The 22,193-nt window shown below is 43.3% G+C and overlaps 1 protein-coding gene across 1 annotated transcript; it reads right to left on the bottom strand.

Moving 5' to 3' along the window:
• Nucleotides 1–13,717: 13,717 nt before the first annotated feature.
• Nucleotides 13,718–21,544, bottom strand: LOC135176409 (phosphoinositide 3-kinase adapter protein 1-like). The gene is made up of 3 exons (XM_064145561.1): nucleotides 21,386–21,544; nucleotides 21,172–21,307; nucleotides 13,718–14,275 (listed from the first exon to the last, which is right to left on the bottom strand). The coding sequence occupies exons 1-3, from the start codon at nucleotides 21,542–21,544 to the stop codon at nucleotides 13,743–13,745; spliced, it is 828 nt and encodes a 275-aa protein (XP_064001631.1). The 3' UTR covers nucleotides 13,718–13,742.
• Nucleotides 21,545–22,193: the final 649 nt, after the last annotated feature.

Below are 22,193 nucleotides of genomic sequence, written 5' to 3'. Positions count from 1 at the left end.
CATGGATATTGATGGAAGAGCAAACAAACTAAAAAGCAGTCACTGGCTACAAAAAATCCTGGCAAGAATGAAAAGAGATCACAAGTCTTCTGCTCCTGCCAGGAAATACTTTTCCCAACTAGAAAAAGGAAACAACAGACCATTTTGTATCTACTTAATAGAGAGTGCTTTCTTAGGCAGTTTTTACCTTTTGATTCACACAACCCACACCCTTTTTCCATAGGCCTCAGAAAGCACAAGGTGCAAGTCGCTCACTTCACCTTGTCAGAAAACCAGCATGAATTCTTAAAACTGTCTCCCATGACACATGCAAAATTGTGGAGCAGTCAAAGGCTTAAGACAATATTTTGGAAGTTATCTGTTACTTACTACTTACTGTAAAGTATCTGGAAAGTATAAATTATTTACTAGACAATATCTCAAGTTTGGACACACAGATTTTTATATTAGTAAGAAATATTCTTTTTAATATGCTCATTCCTGATCAGAAAGACCTATTGACTAAACTGTAGCATCCACAGAGTGAAGCTGTCAACAGTCCAGGCTTCACTTGGAATCCCACCACCTCTAGGTACATCAAGCTTCCACAGATCAGGAGAGCCAAATTTATTAAAGCAGGTGTTTGCGTCCTGTTAGTTTCCACAAGTCAGTCAGGAATTCTTCATCTAGATTTCTTCATAATTATTATTAACAAATACTTAAGATATTTTAAATTCTTTGTCTTGCATGTACATATAGTTTTAATATTTTCTATACACTGATATGCAACTTTGCTTTCAAGAGACAGGTTTAAAGGCACAATATTTTAGCGAATCATTCAGCTGAAATTTCTGCCAAATAGTGGTGGACCTGAAGTTAACTTAAGGCACAGGAATCACTGCAGATGGCAAGTAGTGCTATTCACATGAGTACAAGTAGATTGCTGCTTCATGTTTAAAGAGTAAAGCCAACAAAATGTAACTCTAAAGTTCAAGTAAGGCATCACCACCAACGCCAGCATTTCTTAAACCTAGAACAGCACATGTAATTTAGCAAATAGATTTTAATACTGCACCAACACAAACCTTCAAATTTGTCTAAAAACTACTTTGACATAAGGCTACATATTGAGGACAGTCTCTTAGACTTTCAGAGAGCAATGCTAAGTATTAGAGAAAGCTGTTTAAATTTCTTAGTATTTTAACTGTCCAAAGCCGTCAGCTGCAAGAGCCAGACCTCAGTTTTGAGAACCCTTCTCTTTGGGAAAGGTGGACTGCTCTCACCTAGGAGTGCCAGGATTCCTGGCTGCACAGGAGAAAACAAAAATACTGGTCTCACATGCTTCCCTTAACATGATAGCTATTACATCAGGCACCTGGCATATGCAGAGCAAGACACCATGTCTTTCAAGGAAGAGAAGAGGCAAACGTTACTAGAAAAACATCTCTATCATCTCTGTTGGCTATTTCCATGATGACTGAATCAGAAAGACTAAGCTCACTGCAGGTGAGAACAAACGATGACCAAATTACAGCAAAGCATTAGTTCCCCTGCAACACAGTCACAAGCTGACACTTGTCAGCATCCTCAGTAAGGGTATCAAGCTAACAGTTCCCAACATGGAACCATGGTAATCTGTACATCACTTGCCCAGCACATGCTTCATTTCAAAGTAAAAATGAAGCCTAAAGCTCCGGATTTCAGCTACAATATCTACAGTAAGCAAGGATAAGCGGGGAGCAAGGAGAGAATAAGCCTCTCCTCCAGCCACTGGCCTCTCTGCTTTACTGATGTTATTTGATCCTAGAAATAAATTGGCATATAAAAAATAACTTGAGACTGTAAGAGGTTCTGGTGTTGCCTGATCCTGTCTTGCACTTCCACATCCTTGCAACAGAGCTGACTGCCCAGAGGTCACATGTAGGAACAGAGTGGGTTGGGCAACACAGGAAGAGGCAAGCAATGTTAATCAGTAACTGGATTAACAGCTGAAAGAACAGGCACTCAGAGTTCTGGGTACTAATTATTCATCCTTTTTTCCATTCATAAAATCCTGAAATTGCAACCTACAATTGCAACTTCCCACATGAGCTGTGACATGATGCTGTTGTCATCTTGACACTTACAGTCACGTGCTACTGACCAGTAAACGTGCAAGCACTGAAAGTCCATTGCATTTGATAATATTTAATATTCATGCTCTAAAGGGACACACTGTTAGATCAGACTCCCCACTCACTAAGATACCTGAGTAATGATAACTCACTCGCATATACGGATTCAGGAATTATATCCTTGTAATGGCTAGAAAGGTCATCACTGAAGAGATCAGACTCATAAGGAAGTTTAGTGAATATCTGAATTGAGTTTCTCCACAAGCAGATGCTACAGATCAACAGCTCATAGTTATGAACAGCTCTACCGTAACTGGAGGGCCTTTTTGTTCCCCTTTAAACAAAGGCTATCTCAGGCCATGCTTGAGTCTATGAAACACTTGTGAGAACAGCAGCAAGGGGAGGAGATGCGGTCCAAAAAACCCAACCACATTTCCCCTTGAAGAATGTGCCCCTCTCCAGGAAGCATCAGTAGCTGAGCTACAGAAAGTGGCTTCATGCAAGCCCCTTCTTGCCTGTCCTGATGGACTCCCTGCACAGCTGCAGAAGCTCATCATGAAAAGCCCAGGGAAAATGCAGGTATGGCCACATGCTTCATGAGCCATTTGGCAGCTTTAGAAACTACTAGAAGTAGCCTGTTACTTTGACTTGTTGCTGTAAAGTGCATGCAGTGCATTCTGTCATCCATTTCCTCCTGGCTAAGCTGGTGGGCTATCAGCACGGAGCTGGCAGCTGTGGTTTCTCAGAAGTCAGTCAGCCCTTGCACCACAGGACTCATGAACACTTAGGAGGCAGAAGTCTGTCCAGATCACTTTTGTCATCCAAATATTCATGAAAATGGTGCACCCAGGCACCAGTCTGGCCACAGAGGTTCTGCATGTGCAGGTTACTGGCTCACTGGCACCTGTGAACACTTTCCACTCTATCCATCAGTCAGTTCACCAGCTGAGACAACCAGCTTTCACCAGGCCTCAGACTTTCACCTCAGTACATCCAGAGCAAGAGGGAAACCTGAAACTGGCCAGACTCTTCTTTAAGTGCAAACAGGACAAAGTCTCCCAGAGCAACTCCAGCTGCATTTGAGAAGCAAGCAGGGTACTGACAAAGCAGTCAAGGAAAGCAGAGAAAGTTATCTTTCATCATGCTAACCTCTGAACCCCCCCTTTACGAAGGAGACACGCCCTCAGCAGTGAAACATCTCATGATAATCCTGCAAAGATGGGTTATATCAGCATTTCCCCTTTCAACAGAGCTATAAGAAGCATGCAGCAAAGCAGCAAGTGAGAAGAAGGAAAAAACAACACAGAAAAATATGAGGCAAATAAAAAAGTAAACAAATAATGTATGGGACATCTCTCCCTTCTCTCCAAACCCCTTGCTCTAAGCAGCTCATGTACAAGCATAGCACCTACACCCAGATTTCCAGTTCTACAAAGTGGCCATGTTTCATTTGTCCTTGTGCTAGTTTGAAGCTAGCTAGAACGTTTTGGTGAGAAGAACTAGATTACAGGCTGTGAAAGGGAAACAATGGTGACGCCTACTTCACTCACAAGCTTGCTGAGAGGTATAAGAGCAAGAATCCAAACATAGATAAGGGAGTCACTCTTTGTCTGGGCTGTAGGCTGCATTTTTCTAACCTCACCTTCCATCTCTCTGATTAATCCACTTGCTTCCTAACCCCCCTGGACAATCCTCCATTCTTCCTTGGAGCACAAGGCAACATCTGGGATAAGGCAGAGGGGTGGGAGAAGGTGGAAGGGTGGTTGGGAGCCCCTTCTGGGGACTCGGGTTTCTGGGAGGGGTGTTATGTTTTTGTATTACCTTTTACCTTGTATATTTCTGTATATAACTGTATATATTGTAAATATCTGCTTGTATATTCTGCTAAGCTGTAAATATAAAGCTAGAACCGGCTGAGTCTAGTCTGGGTGATTTCCAAAGTGTGAGGGGGCAGGTAACACCCAAACCACTACAGTCTTGTAAAGTTGGAAGGTGCAATAAACTATTTGCATCTTCAACCAAAGAAACAAGCTGTATTTTACCATGCCAAGTTTTACTTAAGGCACTGTACATACTGTCTTGGAGTCCTGTATACCCCAAAATTCCTCTCCCTCCATGGTTTGAATGGGAGAGGAAAGGCACAAAAAAACTGTTTGCCCCTCTGCCCTGCAGGCATGAAGCAGGGGGAGCAAAGGACCCTTCCAGCACGAGGGGTGCCCTGTGCAGATACCCATGCTGGAATCAGGCTGGTGATCGGCTGTGGTCTTCATGCCTAGGAAGTGGTAACTCGACTCTCTGTCTAGGAAAGGTGTAAATATTGGGGTACTTCTGGCCTTGGGGATCCCACATTAGAATTCTCCCCGCCTGGATAGTTCCTAATAAAGAGTCCCCTGGCACTCCCAAGGACAAGCTCCTGAGGGACAGGACCGTCTCAGCTTTGGATGGCTTCCCACTATAAGCACCCTCTGTGCAAGCCTATGAGCCTGGGATGTTGTTTGAAAGAGAGAGCTGACACGCATTGGACTGCCCTTTCTCTCAGACAGCCTAACTCACCTGTGAGTAAACTTTGGCTCAGCCTGATTAATAGTGGCAATGCTACACTTAGTAGCTTAGCCTTTCCTTCTCCTGACTTCTAAAACAGTCAAATTTATCCATGGTATCATTGTAAGATCTTCTCAAACTGAATCTGCTAATTAAAACTAAGTTAATTTCTGTATATAGTTTCGGGGGCAGGTTTCAGGAAAATGAAATAATTCTATTTTTACATATATTCCTGACTCGGCCACATGAATTCCCTGCCTCCACAACACATACACACGTAGTTGTCCATCTCTTAGGGAAGCTCTATCCTTAAAAAGACAGCAGCCCAGTTATAGAGAAACCTGTTAACAGGACCAGTGCTTCAGCAAGTACAGTTTTTACCCCTGCAACTCACTAAGACAATACTCAGAAACACACACAGTGTACTGTATGAAGCACACTTCACCAAACTTCAGGGAACAGATAGCTTTGGGCATGTTTTACAACAAGGGTCCTCAAACTTTTTAAACAGGGGGCCAGTTCACTGTCCCTCAGACACTGTTGGGGGCCAGACTGTAGTTTGGCTCCAGCCCAGCCCCGGTGGGTGCCTGGGGGCCGCGGAGGCCAGCGAGCGGATCCAGGGGCAGCAAACGGCTGCCTGGTTTCCCCCTGGCAGGGGGGGATCCTGTACACAGCGGAGGGATGGACTGAGGACCCTGGAGGGCCGTATGCAGCCCAAGGGCCATAGTTTGAGGACCCCTGTTTTAGAATGACAGACGTGTAACTGAAAAGAGAAAGATGTCTTTGGAGGAGAGCGTGAGAGACGTTCATGATCTTCATGAAAAATTAACCCAAGTGAATGAATTGGTTCATTTCTCCAGTTCAGGCATGGCTGTGGGGTTGGAACTGGCTGATCCTTGTGGTCCCTTCCAACCCTGACTGATTCTGAGATTCTGTGATTGGATACTCTGAAGGGTTGACAGATTGAATATTCAGTTTAATTGTAAAATTAGATGAGTTTAAAATGATTAATGCCCTGTATTAAATGGTATTCTAGTGTTAATTTCTTTGACCCTTACCTCTAATTCCTGTTAAAGTACAACATAATTATTGAAAAACCATTTTAGAGTGTTTTCAATGGGAAATTAAGCAGATTGTGCTCTCAGCCTGAGAAAGAACAAGGTTTGAGGAAAGTTCTTCATATATCTGTATCTGTGCTCCCAAATGCTACTTCCAAGTTATTTCTTAATTTCATATTTGAAATGAAAAGTGTTTAGGAAAAGCTGAATCACCAGAAGTTGTTTACAACACCAAGGATGACTCCATATCACTCCTATAAATACTGGAAGGTAGAGATGAGAAAGTGGACAAAAAAATACCATGCTTGGGTTGTAGGAACAGGAAACTCAGCACACAGTTCTGAGAATAGTGATGTTAAGAAAGGAAAGACTGAAAAGCCACAAGAAGTGGAGAAGACATAAAAGAGAAAGCAAGAAGAAAAGAAAAAATTAAAATCACTAGCCACTAGATAAGAGTGGTAAATAAAAACCTCAAACATATGGAGAATTGGCAGAGAACAGGAAAGTAATTCACAGGATTAAAGGTAACTTCTGTAGGAACACTCTAGTTTAGGGTGCAAATGCAACAAATGTAATAAATGCAACAGTAATTTCCAGTTGGCTGCTTGTGCTGGGCTCAGTTTTCAGTTATTCCTAGCACTCATTATTAGCGTCAGATGAAAAATGCGACCAAGAAAGTCAGCTGCAAAGCACCTCTCATGACATTTCCTCATGGGCAGATGTATGGGTAAGAATCGCAGATGGGAAGTCCTTCCTGCATTAGCAACAGCTCAGAAACTGACTAACACACATTATCTGTCCCAGCAAAGCTCCTCAACCCACTCTGTCCTGACTACTGGATGGGGTGTTACAGTTCACATTGGGATCACTGGTCTGTAGCCTCATCTTCCTCAGTACCTCGGGAAGATATGGTCTTGGTCTATAACGCTGCAGATTACATGAAGACACCAGTTACACCACTTACAATGATCTAAGCACAGGAAAAGAAGCTTTGCAATCTCCCCAGGATGACAAGACAACACTCAGTAACCTTATTACAGCTTGAAGAGGAAGCTGCAATTTGTGACATCCCACAAAACTCTTTCAGACTTAGAGCTCTTGTTCATTCACTAGCATCCCTGAGCTGAGAGAAGCACCTTTAATGTAAAGAACTGGACACATCCAAGATTATTTATATAATTTAAATATTTAGAACTAGGCTTAGTCACTACTAAAGCAGCCTGTGGGGACATGATGAGAATTATAAGCCAAAAATAAGTATTATTAGTACGTGCAATGTGCATGAAGTCTACTGTAGTCCAATGCTTCCTAGTTCCTGTACTTTGCTAGTTTTGGCTATTACATCACATCTGAGCTGTCTACAGATGCCTGAAAGGAGGTTGTGGAGAGGTTGGTGCTGGTCTCTTGTCACAGGTAAATAGTGATAGAACAAGAGGGAATGGCCTCAAGCTGCCACTGGGTAGGTTTAGACTGGATATTAGGAATATTTTTTTCCCAGCAAGAGTGGTCAGGCATTGGAATGGGCTGCCCAGGGAGGTGGTGGAGTCATCAACCCTGGATGTGTTTAGAAGTTGTTTGGATGTGGTGCTTGGGGATATGATTTAGGGTGAACCTTGTAGAGTAGGATCTTTTACAACCTGAATGTTTCTGTGATTCTGTGACCATTATTTCTGTCTAGAATGCTAGCACATGGCTTGCACCTATGCTAGCACTGCTTGAATCCCATAGTGTTATGAAAGATGAGCTATGAAATATTGCTCTTAATGTACATAAACAAAGACTTTATGAAGCACCTTGATGATAAACAATGCATCCATTCTGCAGCAGGGAAGACTATTTCAACTGCTCAATCCTATTAGCTACATTGGACAAATATGTTCAAGGATAAGGACATTCATGCATTTCTCTCGGTATCACTTGAGGGCTTAGTTGAGGTTTCTCTCTGAAGTCTCTGTTTCCAGCATCAGTCATTTAAAACCATACCACCATCTGCAAGGCACACTACCAGCATGTTCTCTCAACCTTAACTCCTGTGCAAGAGCATCAGTTTCCTCCCCGTAACAGGCCATGAGAACCAGCCAGCCTGCAGAACTCCCATATAATAACTACACCCAGAGGAATGACTAATACCTCACCCTTTCCTCTTCAAAGAGCAGGCTCAGAGAAGCATGTCCTCTGTTTCAACATGATTTCACAGAGAAAAATACAGTTTTACAAGTTCACTTAATTCTGTCCCTTCAACAAGGCAGGGGGAAAAGGAGCAGAGGAAGGAGGGAAGACTGCAGTACAGCAGATAATCGTTCTACTTCGTATCCTCAAGGCTACTCCAATAAATTAGCAGAAATAAATGCTGTAAGTAATTCTGAGATAGGCCTATTCCAAACATATTCCCACCCCTGAACACCAAGAGCCATAAGTACACACCAAACAGTCCTCAACTTCACATGTCTCTGTCCATTTAGGTCTGTACATAGATTCTTGTCCCTGCCTACCTCCAGTTTGCTTCCTTTACTGTACTAGCCCTAAATGACAGTGATGAAAAAAGTCAGCAATCAGATAGGCATAGAAGTGTCCAACTGAATTGAATCTCCCATGAACTACAACTTCAGCCCCCTGTTCTGAGACACACTTGAGACCATCTTATGCATCTGTCCAAACAGACTTCAAACTCTAAGTAATTTATTCCAAGGTTACTTTATCTTTACAGCTTAAGTCCAGCACAGGACCACAAAGACGATTAAGGGACTACAGTGACTTTCATACGAGGAGAGATTGCAAGACCTGGACCTCTTCAACTTGAAGAAAAGAAGACCTGAAAGGATCTCAGCAATGTTTACCTGATAGGAGGGAATCAAAAAGGAGCCAGACTTCATAGTGCCCACTGACAGGACAAGAGGTAATGGGTAAAAAAACCCAAACAAACACATGAAATTCCCCTTGGGCACAAGGAAACACTTTGTTACTATGATGCAGAGGGACCTGGCCAGGCTGGATGGGTGGGCAGAGGACAATGGGATGAGATTTAACAAGGCCAAGTGTGGGATTCTGCACTTTGGCCACAACAACCCCAAGCAGTGCTACAGGCTGGGGACTGAGTGGCTGGAGAGCAGCCAGGAGGAAAGGGACCTGGGGGTACTGATAGATAGTAGGCTGAAGATGAGCCAGCAGTGTGCCCAGGTGGCCAAGAGAGCCAATGGCATCCTGGCCTGCATCAGGAACAGTGTGGCCAGTAGGACAAGGGAGGATATTCTTCCCCTGTACTCATCACTGGTCAGGCCACACCTTGAGTACTGTGTCCAGTTCTGGGCCCCTCAATTCAAGAAAGATGTTGAGGTGCTGGAGCATGTCCAGAGAAGGGCAACAAAGCTGGTGAGGGGCCTGGAACACAAATCCTATGAGGAGAGGTTGAGGGAGCTGGGCCTGTTTAGCCTGGAGAAGAGGAGGCTCAGGGGTGATCTTATTACTGTCTACAACTACCTGAAGGGACATTGTAGCCAGGTGGGGGATGGCCTCTTCTTCCAGGCAACCAGCAATAAAACAAGGGGACACAGTCTCAAGTTGTGCCAGGGTAGGTATAGGCTGGATATTAGGAAGAAGTTCTTCACAGAGAGAGTGATTTCCCATTGGAATGGGCTGCCCAGGGAGGTGGTGGAGGCACCCTCCCTGGAGGTCTTCAAGAAAAGCCTGGATGAGGCACTTAGTGCCATGGTCTAGTTGATTGGATAGGGCTGGGTGATAGGTTGGACTGGATGATCTTGGAGGTCTCTTCCAACCTGGTTGATTCTATGATGGTGGTCAAACAGCAGATCAAGTTGCTCAGAAAGGTTACCAAGTCTCCACATGCAGAGATACTCAAACTTGACTGGACATGGTCTTGGATAACTTGCTTTAAACAACCAGGCTTGAGTGAGGACATTAGACTAGATGATCTGAAGAACTCACTTCTAACCTGAATGATTCTATTATATGCTCTCAGGTTTCATCAGTGCAACAGAAGAAAGTCAGTAAGTTAATTTCAATTTACTGACATGTACAGGAGGGAGAACTTTATAAAATAGTTTACGTGGTTTCTGCTATGTCATTGCCTTCTCAACAAAAGCTTGCTGCCTTGGTCTCTGACATTTCTTAATGAGCCCCTCACTAGGTGAAGTAACATTCCAGCTCTTCCTCACCTACAAGGCTTCTGCCAAACTCTCATCTTCTTTCTAACTGCCCACTGTCCTCCACCTTCAACATACACACCCTTACACCCACTTCTGATTCTCGTGCTTTGCAAGAAGTTTGCTGATACTGATTCTTCCTTATTATCTACTTAATTGCAGAAGAGCTCTGCTCAGCCAAAGCTGCATTTGTCCTTCAACAGCATGGTTCACAGCTGTTACACGCAGCTACCACCTTGGCAATCTCTGGCAGATTTCAACTTCCCTGGGGTTTTCCCCACAAGAGTTTGCTTGGGTACAGAAAGTTCAAAGCCACTGATTAATTAGTGAATGCTTTGGAAACATAAGGACATTTGAAAATTTTCAAAACAGCCTGAGTAGAGTCTGAAGTAAACTGGAAAAGTTGAAATGTGCATAATACAAAACAGATGTCAATTGAGCTTTGAGAATGTTAGGAGGACTCCAACTGTGCAGCCCAACTCACACAGCATAGCATGGTGCAGTATCACAAGCCAGCAAGAGGGCTTAAATAGCAGGCTGGTCACTGCACCCCGGTTGATGACTATATCCCACCAAACCTGAGCTGGCTTGTAGAGTGCCATCCTGAGTATTTCTATGTCCTTAGCACAGCTATTGCATAGCCTGAAGAGCTTTCCCACAGCAAACAGGAGTGCCTGCTAACACAAATCGTCATGCTTTCTGTTGTCTGTCAGGATTGAGAAGCTGTAGAAGTAAAAATGCTCCATCTACAAGAGAGCAAGAGCCAGTGTCAGCACAGTTAGTTCTCAGCAAGGGTAGAGAGGTGGTTCCTCATTTCTGAATTCGTACTGAACTAATAAAAATTAAAATAGTTCTGTGTAATGTCTGGAGGTGTCATGTTCCCATGATGCACTAAAACTAGAATCTAAGAGCAGATCTAATGTACTGTGCAGGCCCTCATCATGTCCTGCGTCATATGCTCCACTAGCTCAAGATTTAGGTAGTAGGAAGCTGAAGCTTGATCAGTTTTGCATCAGGCTTAGTTTTTCAAATGTGTGTTGACACTGCTGTTAGTACTGGTGAACACGTGTGAAGAGAAGTACTTTCCAGAGGAAGACATCCAAACACATCATTTAAAATATGGTCACAAACTTTCTCTGCAAAGTACTGCAGGAATTGAGGGCTGCCTTACTCAGAAAAAGTTTGATTTGCTGTAGAGAGTGGACTTAATTGAGAATCTTCTAAGACCTTCTGACTTCCAAGTCTTCATCCAAAATCCTAACAATTAAGTCCTGGGAGCAGAGCAAACTCTGTTTCTCTGTCAGAGAGGTCTACTATCACAAACACTCTTAAATTAAGTCACTCATGCTGAGGTTAGCTGCAAGCAAACTATGAGGTAGACACTACATTTTATTACCAACCAAGAAGAAAGTTTTCACAGTTTCACCCAAAAAGGGAACTAGGTACACCTGGGATTATCCACTCTTCAGAGGAAGCATGAGAGTATTTGCATTTGATGCCATTCACAAAACTTGATCTTTAAAATCACATGATGGCAGAGGTTACCAGTCATTTTTCTCCCCACAGAAGATCTGATACATTCATCCAAATACTTTCACCATGAAACTGGCCTATGTGAAGCAAGTTTTCCTTCACAAGAGTCAGAATGACACCAAATGACAGCCTTGGCAATTACTCTGATGTGCACACAGAAACATTACCCAACTTCTGCATGCAGCTGAGAGCTTACATTAGGTAGGGCTCCCACAACAGTAACAGAACCCCAGAAATTCTAAATCTTTGAGTACCAAACTATTTGGAAAATGCTAAAGCAGATTCCACAGCAATTGACTTTGGTTTTTATTTCCTTCATCTCTCAGTCAAATGTTTTCTAGATATACCAAAGCCAATCTGAGATCAGTATATGACTGTTAAAGTAAGAAAACAGAAAATAAGTCAGGGGGGTTTGTTATGCAGAAACAACAACAAATATCCAAAGCACAATCACCCTTTCAAAATATTATTTACATAAAGCTAAAGCACAGGGCTTTTCCAGCACGTGCTAACTTTCAGCAGAGAGATGATACCTCTGAAGCAGGACTCTATGTCCCACTACGAAAAATCAGACTTACCCCAAAGAAGCTTTGTCACAGATGTATGGCAGCCAGCCCACTAAAATGCCAGGCATTAAACGTACTTCTCTAATGCTCAGACAGACAACATAGTACTACCCAGTAAGACCCACCTCTGCTGCTTCCCAGGACGGGCTCAAAGAAGCTCTGGGAAAATATAGCACCCAGGTCCTCTGAGCACAGCCTCCAGTGTGCCAATGAGCAGCCAGCTATACACTGACAGAGTGACCTCATCTATAGACAACCACTTGAAGTGGAAGAAAAGCAACAGGTAAGCTTAATACAATTCATTGACTGCATCCAATTTCAGAGAGTAAAGGCTGTTCTTCAGTTGACAAGGCTCTGCATTCAGTGCACCACTGTCAACAGATACACTTTCTCAGCATAAAAATCAGATTTTAGGTGCCTCCTTTTGACAAACCTTTTGCATCCAGAGAGAAAAGCAGCAGTTTTTCTAATGCCCCATGTTGTGCTTTGTGCACTCAGAATTTACTCCTGTACTGGTCTAAAATAACTCTGACAGCCCTTGAACATGGTAAGCAAAACCATTAGCACTAGCAATCCAGAGAGAAGCTGTTTAACCCTTTCTGACATCGAACAGTACATTTAAAAAATCAATAAAACATTGGTGACATATTCTAGATTTAAGATTAGAGGAAACCAATAACTGAACTTTTACTTCTGCCTGAAAATGTCCAAAAATTTGATTTAATCTGTGGCCAGTTTTATTTTTCAGGCCAGAAAAGCTCAGCCACTATTTTCTGTCATCTTCTAGGCTAAAAGCAAAAGAGTCAGACTACTTCAGCCCTAGGTTACCCACTGAGAAACCACATTTTGGGAGTGCTTGAAAGGGAGATGAGGTAAACTTCAGATTATGAAGAGTTTTAAAAGGTACTAGGAAACACTGTGACATGGTTACCTGTGAATACCATCTTCAGCACAATCCCATTTCTTCAGGGAAGGCTATTTTGACTAAGACCAAAAGTTTAAAAAATTATTTTTACTACAATATATTTGACATTATGGTTATTGCAGTTTTTATCCTGGCATAAAGCATCTTACAATACTAGAACATATACCACTAAATACAGACCAATTTTAATCCCAGATGCAATCACAGGACACTAATCCTGCTAATATAACCCTAAATATGGCACACTGTCATACAAACACCCTGACCAACACAACCTCCTGGAGTTCTGCACCTTCATTTCAATAGAACCTATTAGAAAGGAGTACCATACACTTTTCTAGAGTTTAGGAAAGTTCAACTACACTGGGCTTCTGTAGTCCCCAGCTGGTAATACTTCTGTGCTAGTTAAGTGATCTGTGCTTGTTGGGAGGTGATCACTTTCAGGCTGGTTGGGTTATTTTTAAGACCATGCAATTCTTCCGTTAATCTCTACTGTGCCATCACAGGTAGCAAGCTGATCTGTTGCCAGTATGGTTGTAACTTGAATTTCTCCTCCAGTGCTAGAGAACAGATATTAGACAACCTTATTTTGGTTCTGGTATGACAGAAATGTAAGTCTGAAGGAGAAGACGATTTTCCATCAGTTGGGGTCAATAAACTGCAGGGCACAGCATTTAGAGGAAAAAAATTAAAGATACTAATTTTTTTCATTCAATTTGCATTCAAAATCAAGCACCTAAGATAACCTCTTCAGTCAGAAGTTCTCTGAGTCACCTGTAGTCTCTCCTGAACTAGGGACCAATTGACCAGGCACAGAAAAACTGTCATGCAGAAATTCCTCATTTACAGGGTTTTTGCAATTTGCTTTAGTTTTCTATTTCAACAAAACACATTATCAGTGTTAAAACAAAAATAAACGACACAACATATCTCCCTCCTCCAACTCCAACCAGAAAGAGCAACTCCACAGCTGTAACCTTACCTTCTGAAATAGCTTTCTTGACAGCCGCAAGATAAGCATCAGGCTCATCATCATTTGTGAGTTCTTGCCACTGAGACCAGTCCTTGAAGAAGGTCAAATAGTCCTCACAGTCCGTAACACCGCAGAACAGCTTGACGACTTTGTATGGGGGCCATAAAGCTTCCTGAAGGCTCTGAAGGACAGGAGGAAGATAAAAGCTCTGCACCAATTCAGCAGATAGCAAAAGTATGATGCTCCGACTTCTGCTGAACAGGTCCAGTTCCTGGTGGGAGATGGCAGATTTGCCTTCCAGCTGGTAGCTCAGAATCCGATGCTTTCGAACGTGCCGGGTAAAGAGGAAGAGGTTCTGGAGGTACTGACACCATTCAGTGGCATCACTTGCATACACAATTAGCACATCATATTCTTCAGAGGTTCCTGTACAGATGCAAGATGATCACAGGGAGGAGGATTAAATTCAAAGCAACAACTGACCTATGGCTTTGCATAAGAAATCCTACAGGGCTTTGTAGGATCAGAAGCTCTAAAGCACTTCAAAAGAACAGCAGATAAATCCAGAGTGAAGTGTTCACAGCCACAGCACAATTCTAAGGGTGGATGAACTCCTACTTGCACTCACCCCACTAAAATTTAAGTAGTTTTTTTACTCTCAAAAACTTTCCTACGACAAATGGGATTTCCTATGTAGTTTCAAGTGAAATAAACCACACGTGGACACTTAGAGACTCAAAGCATATTAATAGGGAGGAAAAAAAGGATGGAAAAGGAGATTTCATCCTTCTGTGTTAAGTTAAATCATTTTATACCGTTTTAGGGTCTCTGCAACACAACTGCAGACCACGCTCAAGCAGAGTAAACACTAAATATAGCACACCTAAAATAAGAAAGACCTTCACTCAAGTGATGCTTACAGGAAGTCACAATGGCTTCCATGGTATTGAACATTTGCTCTCATCGCAGCAGAAAGCCAACTGCTTGCAAAGTATGTGTGCAGCTTAAGTGTACACTACGTCCAATGCTCACACACAGCAATTTTATCATTCAGGCTTCAGATACTTAGAGAGTTCTTCCCCCAGAACTGTAATATAAAGGTTTCCCAATCATTTCAGCACAACAAAGTCTCCCTTCAGAGAGAAAGAACTAATGCAGTAGTGATGGCCATAATACAGCTTAAAATACATTCACCAGAGTTGACTTATTCCATAACGCTCTAGTGACAGCTCCTACCGACACACTACTGTGTTTCTATGCCCTGGAATGAAAGCACTTTAAAAACTGTTCCCACCTTGTTAAGAAGATCACAGTGCAGCGCAGTCCAACCAATCTCAAGAAAACTTCTAAGTCTAAATTTAATTATCTTACTTGTGAAGAAGCTTATCCAAATTTGAAGATTATGGCTATGGTCCTATGTTAGATTTTAATGCTGAGCATTTCAAATCTTACTAACAAATTATCTTCCTCTAATACCAGTTTGACTCTTCAACAACATTCCAAACCCATCCTGATCCAGAAGCAAGCAAATAAAGGAGAGTTTTCTAATTAAAGTAGAAGGCAGTGCCTAAAATTTGGCATGCCAAAAAGAGTATCTGCACAGAGTGAATTTACCAGAACTGAGAAAAACAATTTTGCAGTTACCTTATTAAAATTCATTCCAAATCTAACAACCTCCAAAGACTCCATTCTGCCACCTTCCCCTAAAGCTTAAGTGAAGGCTGAAATGACGTCTAGCCTATGGTACCACAACTCTAAACCATACAATTACCAACTCTAAATTGTAATCAAGCAGAAATGGTACAGTTGAGAAGGATAGAGATGTGCTCTCTGCTCAACCAACAGCACTATGGTTACCTGGATAAACTGAGTCTCTAGCAGTCATAGTTCTAGCTATGAGGAACATGGGCACTGCCATTCAGCAGTATTCATTAGGGCAGCTGCATGTTTCTATGTGAATACAGCTCCTGAACTCTGAGTATTTTCAATGAAGGGGATCCAGAAAACCAATAAAGCAGGCAAACAAACCCAAAACCTTGGGCCCTTTAAAGCTAAGAGTGCAGAACTGCTGTGGAAAAAAGATGTCTTTCACACCAGTAAGAACACCACTATCACCAAAATACTGCTTCTGGCTGAACACCACCTCAAAAAGACAACAGAATCACAAGCAGAAACAGGAAGACCAAGCAGAATCAGGATGTCAGTTGTTTTATTCTAGAAAGGGAGGAGTACCAGGGACTTCTGCTTCCACTGTCATATGTTGATTTACATACAGCACAGTGGAAAAGGGCAGTACAACTACCTGCCAAGTATGGGGCCCATGCACTGCAGCACAGCCAGCTAAGCCAAACCTCCTCAGGCAGAGAGATGACACACTGACCCTCTGAAGTATGCCCACAGCTTCTAAACTCTTCCTTGGTGCTCTCTGGAATTCCCACCTCCAGACTCTATGGAAAGCAGCAGTGGCCTCCAGAATATTTTGACATTCTGTGAAACGGAATGACTAATCCTAACATCCATTTTTAAGAGGAGTACAGCTTCCACAGCTCAACAGGCCCTTCCTTCTCCAGTATTCCAATGAAAGGAAGCAGCTGTGCTTGCAGAGGATGCACAGTCAGCAAGCCATCAATTTTAAACATGCATTGTACTGTAGGGGCACTAAATATCCAAGAAGCCTTGCTTCTCCAACATGTAGGTAAAAGATGGAAACTTCACAGACTCTCTCCAAGTTCCCTTCTCCTTTCCAGCATTTATATTCCTGGAGACACTACCCAGAGCCTCTGCACCCAGCAGAAAGGACTTCACCTGGAATTTAGAAAAGGTATTGATTCCCTAAAAAGAACTACTCTGCCTGCAGACCACTCCCCCTAAAAGCACTGTGTCAGCTCTCCTTTGGCCCTCTTCAACTCTTTTTATACTTCTAGGATAAACTGAGGAACAATGTCTTTAAAAGGAGAAGTGAGAAATAAAATTACTGACTCCACTTTTAGAGACAAGGAAACTCTCTACATTCATAAGCAAAAATACTGGAAGTGGGTTTTAAGGGCTTAACAAGCTTAAGTCAACAACAGGACTGTTTCACAGAAACAAACAAAAAGAAATAATCTAGAAAGAGTTTTCAATTGCAACACCCTCTTAAAAAATGATGACACAGGACTCACTTCCCTGCATCATGCTAGTATTTGACTAACAAAATACCTCCCTTTCCTGCACAAACTACTGCCTGGTCCTCAGGGAAAAGTAAAATAAATAGAGAATTCAGAATGTTTTGTGGAGATTTTCTTCCAACTCTTCACTCACAGAGCACACTGTATACTCTGCCTGCTACACACGTAATAGGAGATCACCAGGTGAACATCAAGCATTTTATTTCTTTAAACTCTGATCTGGATGCTTTGACAATGCACTCAATATGATGATTTTGCAAAAACAAACACAAGGAAGCCTTTGATTCAAGTAAGAAAGACATGAACAGTATATGCAACAGAAACATGAAGAAAGATTTGTGCCTGCCAACCATTTAAAAAATCTTTCACATTCTCAAGTGTAATCTAGTTTAAATTTTAGTAATACCTCATTTCTACATTCCTAAATTCAGGGTGTAAGAGTGACTTCTGTTTACAAAACATCATCCCTACTAATAATATTGCAGGCCACGTTTAACTATTTTGTAGAAAACCATCCAGATGCAATTCTGTTACACTCTGCAATGCCAAACCATGATCACTAGACTCATTTCCAGTCAGTGCTTAGTTGCACACTCCATTACACAGCAATGATATTACATGACACTACATGATATAACTCATGAAATTACAAACTATTACTGTAGAAATGCTTAAGATTGAGGTGGAAGGCCCACAGACTAACACAGAAACAGAACATGATATAAAACTTTCCCTAGCATATAAATTATACAAAGAATGGAAGGGGATGAATAAATTTAGTCAAAAATCAGAGAATGACTGTGACGAGAAAGAATAAAAAAAGTGTGCAATAGCAATAGACTATATCATATCTTCATAGTTTGCTAAGAAGCAAACAAATTAGACTCATCTTCTGACCACACCCCTCTACTCTGCCCTGGTGAGGCCACATCTACAGTACTGTGTCCAGTTCTGGGCCCCTTGGTTCAAGAATGACATAGAACTACCACAGAGACCCCAGCACAGAGCCACAAAGATGATTAAGGGAATGGAACATCTCTGTTACAAAGAGAGAATGAAGGAGCTGGGGCTCTTTAGCTTGGGGAAGAGGAGACTGAGAGGTGACCTCATTCATGTTTGTAAATATGTAAAAAGGGTAAGTGCCAGGAGCATGGAGCCAGGCTCAGTGATGCCCAACGACTGGACAAGGGGCAATGGGCGCAAGTTGAGGCATAGAAATTTCCATGTAAACATGAGGAGGGTTTTTTCCCTGTGGGGGTGACAGAACACTGGAACAGGCCTGCCTAGGAGGGTTGTGGAGTCTCCCTCTCTGGTTGAGTTCCTGTGTGATCTGGTATAGGTGATCCTGCTGTGGCAGGGGGGTTGGACTGGATGATCTTTTGAGGTCCCTTCCAGCCCCTGACATTCTGTGATTCTGTGACACGGTATTGCCAAAAGTTCTCATGGGGAGAAGGCAGAGTTTAGTCCCAGCCCACCACCCTTAATGCAACCTCAGAGAGGAGAGAGCAATCTGAACTTTGACGTGACTGGAAGTGGCATATCAGCCTGCATGATGTGGGAATACCCCATGAATCAGAGCAGGGCAGAGAGCAGCTCAGAGTCTTTAAAAGGATGACATGTGAAGTGCCCTTGTCCTGCTAGCCAGGGGAGGGGAATGCATGCACACAGGTATGTCTCTCTGAAGATTCTGCAGGAACTTGTTTGCACAGAAATTCATGCGTCAGAGCACTGGCCAGGCTGCTAATTGCTAACTTTTCCAAGAATGAGAAAGAAAAAACTCAGCACCTGAGTGATCTCAACCCAAACTTCCTTACTGGAATGTCATAAAAACTGTATTTGAGCCCCTGATAAAGGCTCTCAATGTTGTAAAGCCTTCCTTATATTAATAATCTTAATTATTTGTGAGCCCCTAGAGCCTAATGATTAATGCATCATAATTAATGCAAATGTCAGTCCCTACAGCTGCATCTACATTACCTGATGAGATACGTATCACAGAGTATGGGGGAGCTGGGAGACTGTGGTGTACACCACTCTAACTGAGCCTGGGTTTCCCCTGCAGAGGCTAGTGTGCACTTGAGTTTGATCACAAGAAAGCAAGATCCCAAGCTCAGGAACAAAGAAGTGCTGCTGCATTCAGTCATATGCTGTATGAAGGGACAGGAAAACTCACCAATTGCCTTATAAGCCCATGCAGAAGGGTAGACTCTAAAAAAGCATCTTCCATGGGGAGCCAGCTAAGGGAACAAAAAAGGGTTTTTTTCTGAAAGCTCCTTCTCAACCCCATCTGGATGCATTCCTGCGTGACCTGCACTAGATTATAGTCCTGCTCCAGCAGGGGGGTTGGACTCAATGATCTCCAGAGGTCCTTTCCAACCCTTAACAGCCTGTGAGCCTGTGACCACGTTTGGGATTAGCGAGGTGGCAATCTTTGAGTTCTGAGCAAATGTGGGATAGTGGTTTACGGCCATACTGTACAGTTTTGATTATCACTACATCTTGCCCACTTAACATTTCCCAAATATGAATCACATGTCATCAACTGTTGCTGCCTATTATTTCATTCTACAAGGCAAGATTTGACACTTGACATCTGACTTACAGATCATAAATAGTTTGCCATAATTCCTGTGAGTCCCATGAGGAAAATTCAGGGCTTCTATCAATACACAGGTTTTGTGTGTCACTTTCACATTCCTCTTTGAAGTAGACCATGACTTTTCATTGTCCACACACAGTAAAAAAAAAAAAAAAAATTACAAACAAATCCTTTACTCCAACACAAATGATCATATGCAGTGGCAAGCAAACCTGTTTTCATGTGCTAGACTAAGCCCATCTCAAATTCTGACTAGATGAAAAAGCACTGCATTGCCTGTTCTCAGTTTGCTTTGGGATTCATGTGTATGGAGGTTATACAAACACGGCAGTCCAAAATACAAATCCTCAACAGAAGATTAACTTCCTAAGAAAGACAACTGCCTATGACAGAAATGAAAGCCAAACCAAGGTGTCTTAATAAACAAATTCTTAAAAGACAGAGTGCTTCCAAGAGGTGTTAGAATCTGCCTGTGTACCATTAACAGAAGTCTTTAGCACCTTTCGTATTTCAGTGTCTGAAGTATGTGTATTTAAGTGATGTTATGAGGAAATGAATACATTCTTTGCCTAGCTGGAATGCATAACGAAACAAGAGTGATCACATGCAGCAATTATTAACACCCTAGAAAGACCTCTCACTGACTGGAACAGAAAACCTTTACTGCAAACAAGCAAGTGGAAATAGCAGGATCAAAGGAGGCAAGTCTTGCGAACCCAGCTTCAGTGATAGGAACACAATATTTGCATTATGATATGCAAACCCGAAGTTGTTCTACTTTAAGAGCCTCTGCAAAATCACCTTCTGTCTATAAGGAGAAAAGTAGTTTTGCCCACAAGCCCCGAGGCCTCCGTTTAGGTTATTTTTACACCAGGAGGAGATATGCGTCGGTGAAACACTAACGTTACTTCACACCCCTAGAATGGCACGGTTTCTTTCCCTTTTTTAGATAAAACACATACACTTCCCCAAGGGGAACTTGCGAATTGAGCACTAGTAAGACTTACACAACATAGGCGACATCACTCTCTGCCTGGAGTTCACAGCTCTATTCTAACCCGTTTTACCTGCACGTTACCCAACACATTCTCATCGAGGACAGCCTAGCTTAGTTTGTGATCCTGGCCATGGTGGCAGGGAGCATTAAGTCACATCCCAAACGGGAAGTATGCAAATGCAAGTGGCTAAAGCAGTATTTAGGATGAACTGAGGTCTTTACGAAACATCATCAAAAACCGTCTAAGTGCTAAAAGACGAGCAGGGCCAGATTCCTCCACAGAAGACTCTCCTTCAGAGCTAGCTTAAAGTGACAGCCCTATGGGCACTCACGACACGAGATAGCTCTGCCAGCATCAGCCCAGAATTCAAGCCAAGTGAAGTAAGAGGCGGAAAGCACAGCAACCTGGCTGCGAACAAAGGCGCGCCGCTGCTCTGAAGAGCTCTGGAGCCTCTCCCTGGCTCGGGGAGGGGGCCATGCTATCCCTTTCTACAGCAGCGAAAAGCCGGGGTCAAGCAGAGCCGCTCCCCAGCGCCGCCCCCGCCACCTGCCCGCTTACCGGTGCCAGCGCCCGAGACAGCCCGCTCACGGGCTGGGCTGCGGCGGAGAGCCTCGGCTCCGGCGCAGAGTGGGGTCAGCGTCTGCCCCGTCGCGCAGCACGGCCCGGGGGAGAAACCCTGCCGCTTTCCCCGGAGCTAGAGACAGCCGCGGCACTTACCGGGGGCCGCCATGGTCCGGGGCTGGCAAGGAAGGGGCAGCTCTGCTCCTCTCACATGGCCAGCGGAGCGGCGCGATTCGTCCCGCCCCTGCCCACTTCCTCGACCCCGGCCGGGCGCTCGAGTCCCAGCGCTGTCCCGGCGCACGGCCCCGCCTCCCGCCCCGCCAGGCCAGGAGGGCACTCGACCTGCGACGCCCCCTGCAGAAGCGGGCATAGGGCGCTACAGCACGGCTCCACACTGCGCTCCAGGTACCCGCAGGGATTATCTCACTACAGGACAGAAATCCCTTTTCAACTGGCTCTGATCCTGCATTCCATAGGTGGCCGAGGAAGCAGCCTGCAACGACGACAGATTGCGTGTTACGGCAACACAAAAACACCACCGGCTCCTTCGTCACGGTACACTTCCAGCAACGGCGGTGAAAGACAGGAGCCGAGAGCTGCTTTATGCAAACTCTTAACTTAGGCTGTGACTTCTGTCTTCTATGAGCAAGTTTTAACTTTTCCTAAGGGTAACACAAATTGTTCCGTATAGAGTGGAAGCAGGTCGATGGGGTTTGTTTGTTTTTCTCCAGATGTTGTCTTCTAACATACATTTACCTGATTCCATATGACTAAACTTCAAGTACAGACAAAATAAGCAGTGGAGGGACACTGTTAGAGTTCACTGAGTGCTACAAAGGAACAGATTCTGTCTAAATAATTCAGTCTGTTCCTTCATAAACCTGGAAAAATCACTTGCACTGATGTGCATTCAGAAACAGTTCTTTGCTGAAAATGTGACTTTTTTTGACACACTTCAGCAAAGCAAATGCAGATTCTCTACAGCCCAGTTTCCCAGTCAAGACAGTCGCTCCCAAGCA

This window comes from Pogoniulus pusillus, chromosome 6 (genome assembly GCF_015220805.1).
Source record: "Pogoniulus pusillus isolate bPogPus1 chromosome 6, bPogPus1.pri, whole genome shotgun sequence".
Taxonomy (NCBI): Eukaryota; Metazoa; Chordata; class Aves; order Piciformes; family Lybiidae; genus Pogoniulus; species Pogoniulus pusillus.
The sequence above is the reverse complement of the archived record's forward strand: the minus strand, read 5'-3'. Positions and strand labels throughout refer to the sequence as shown.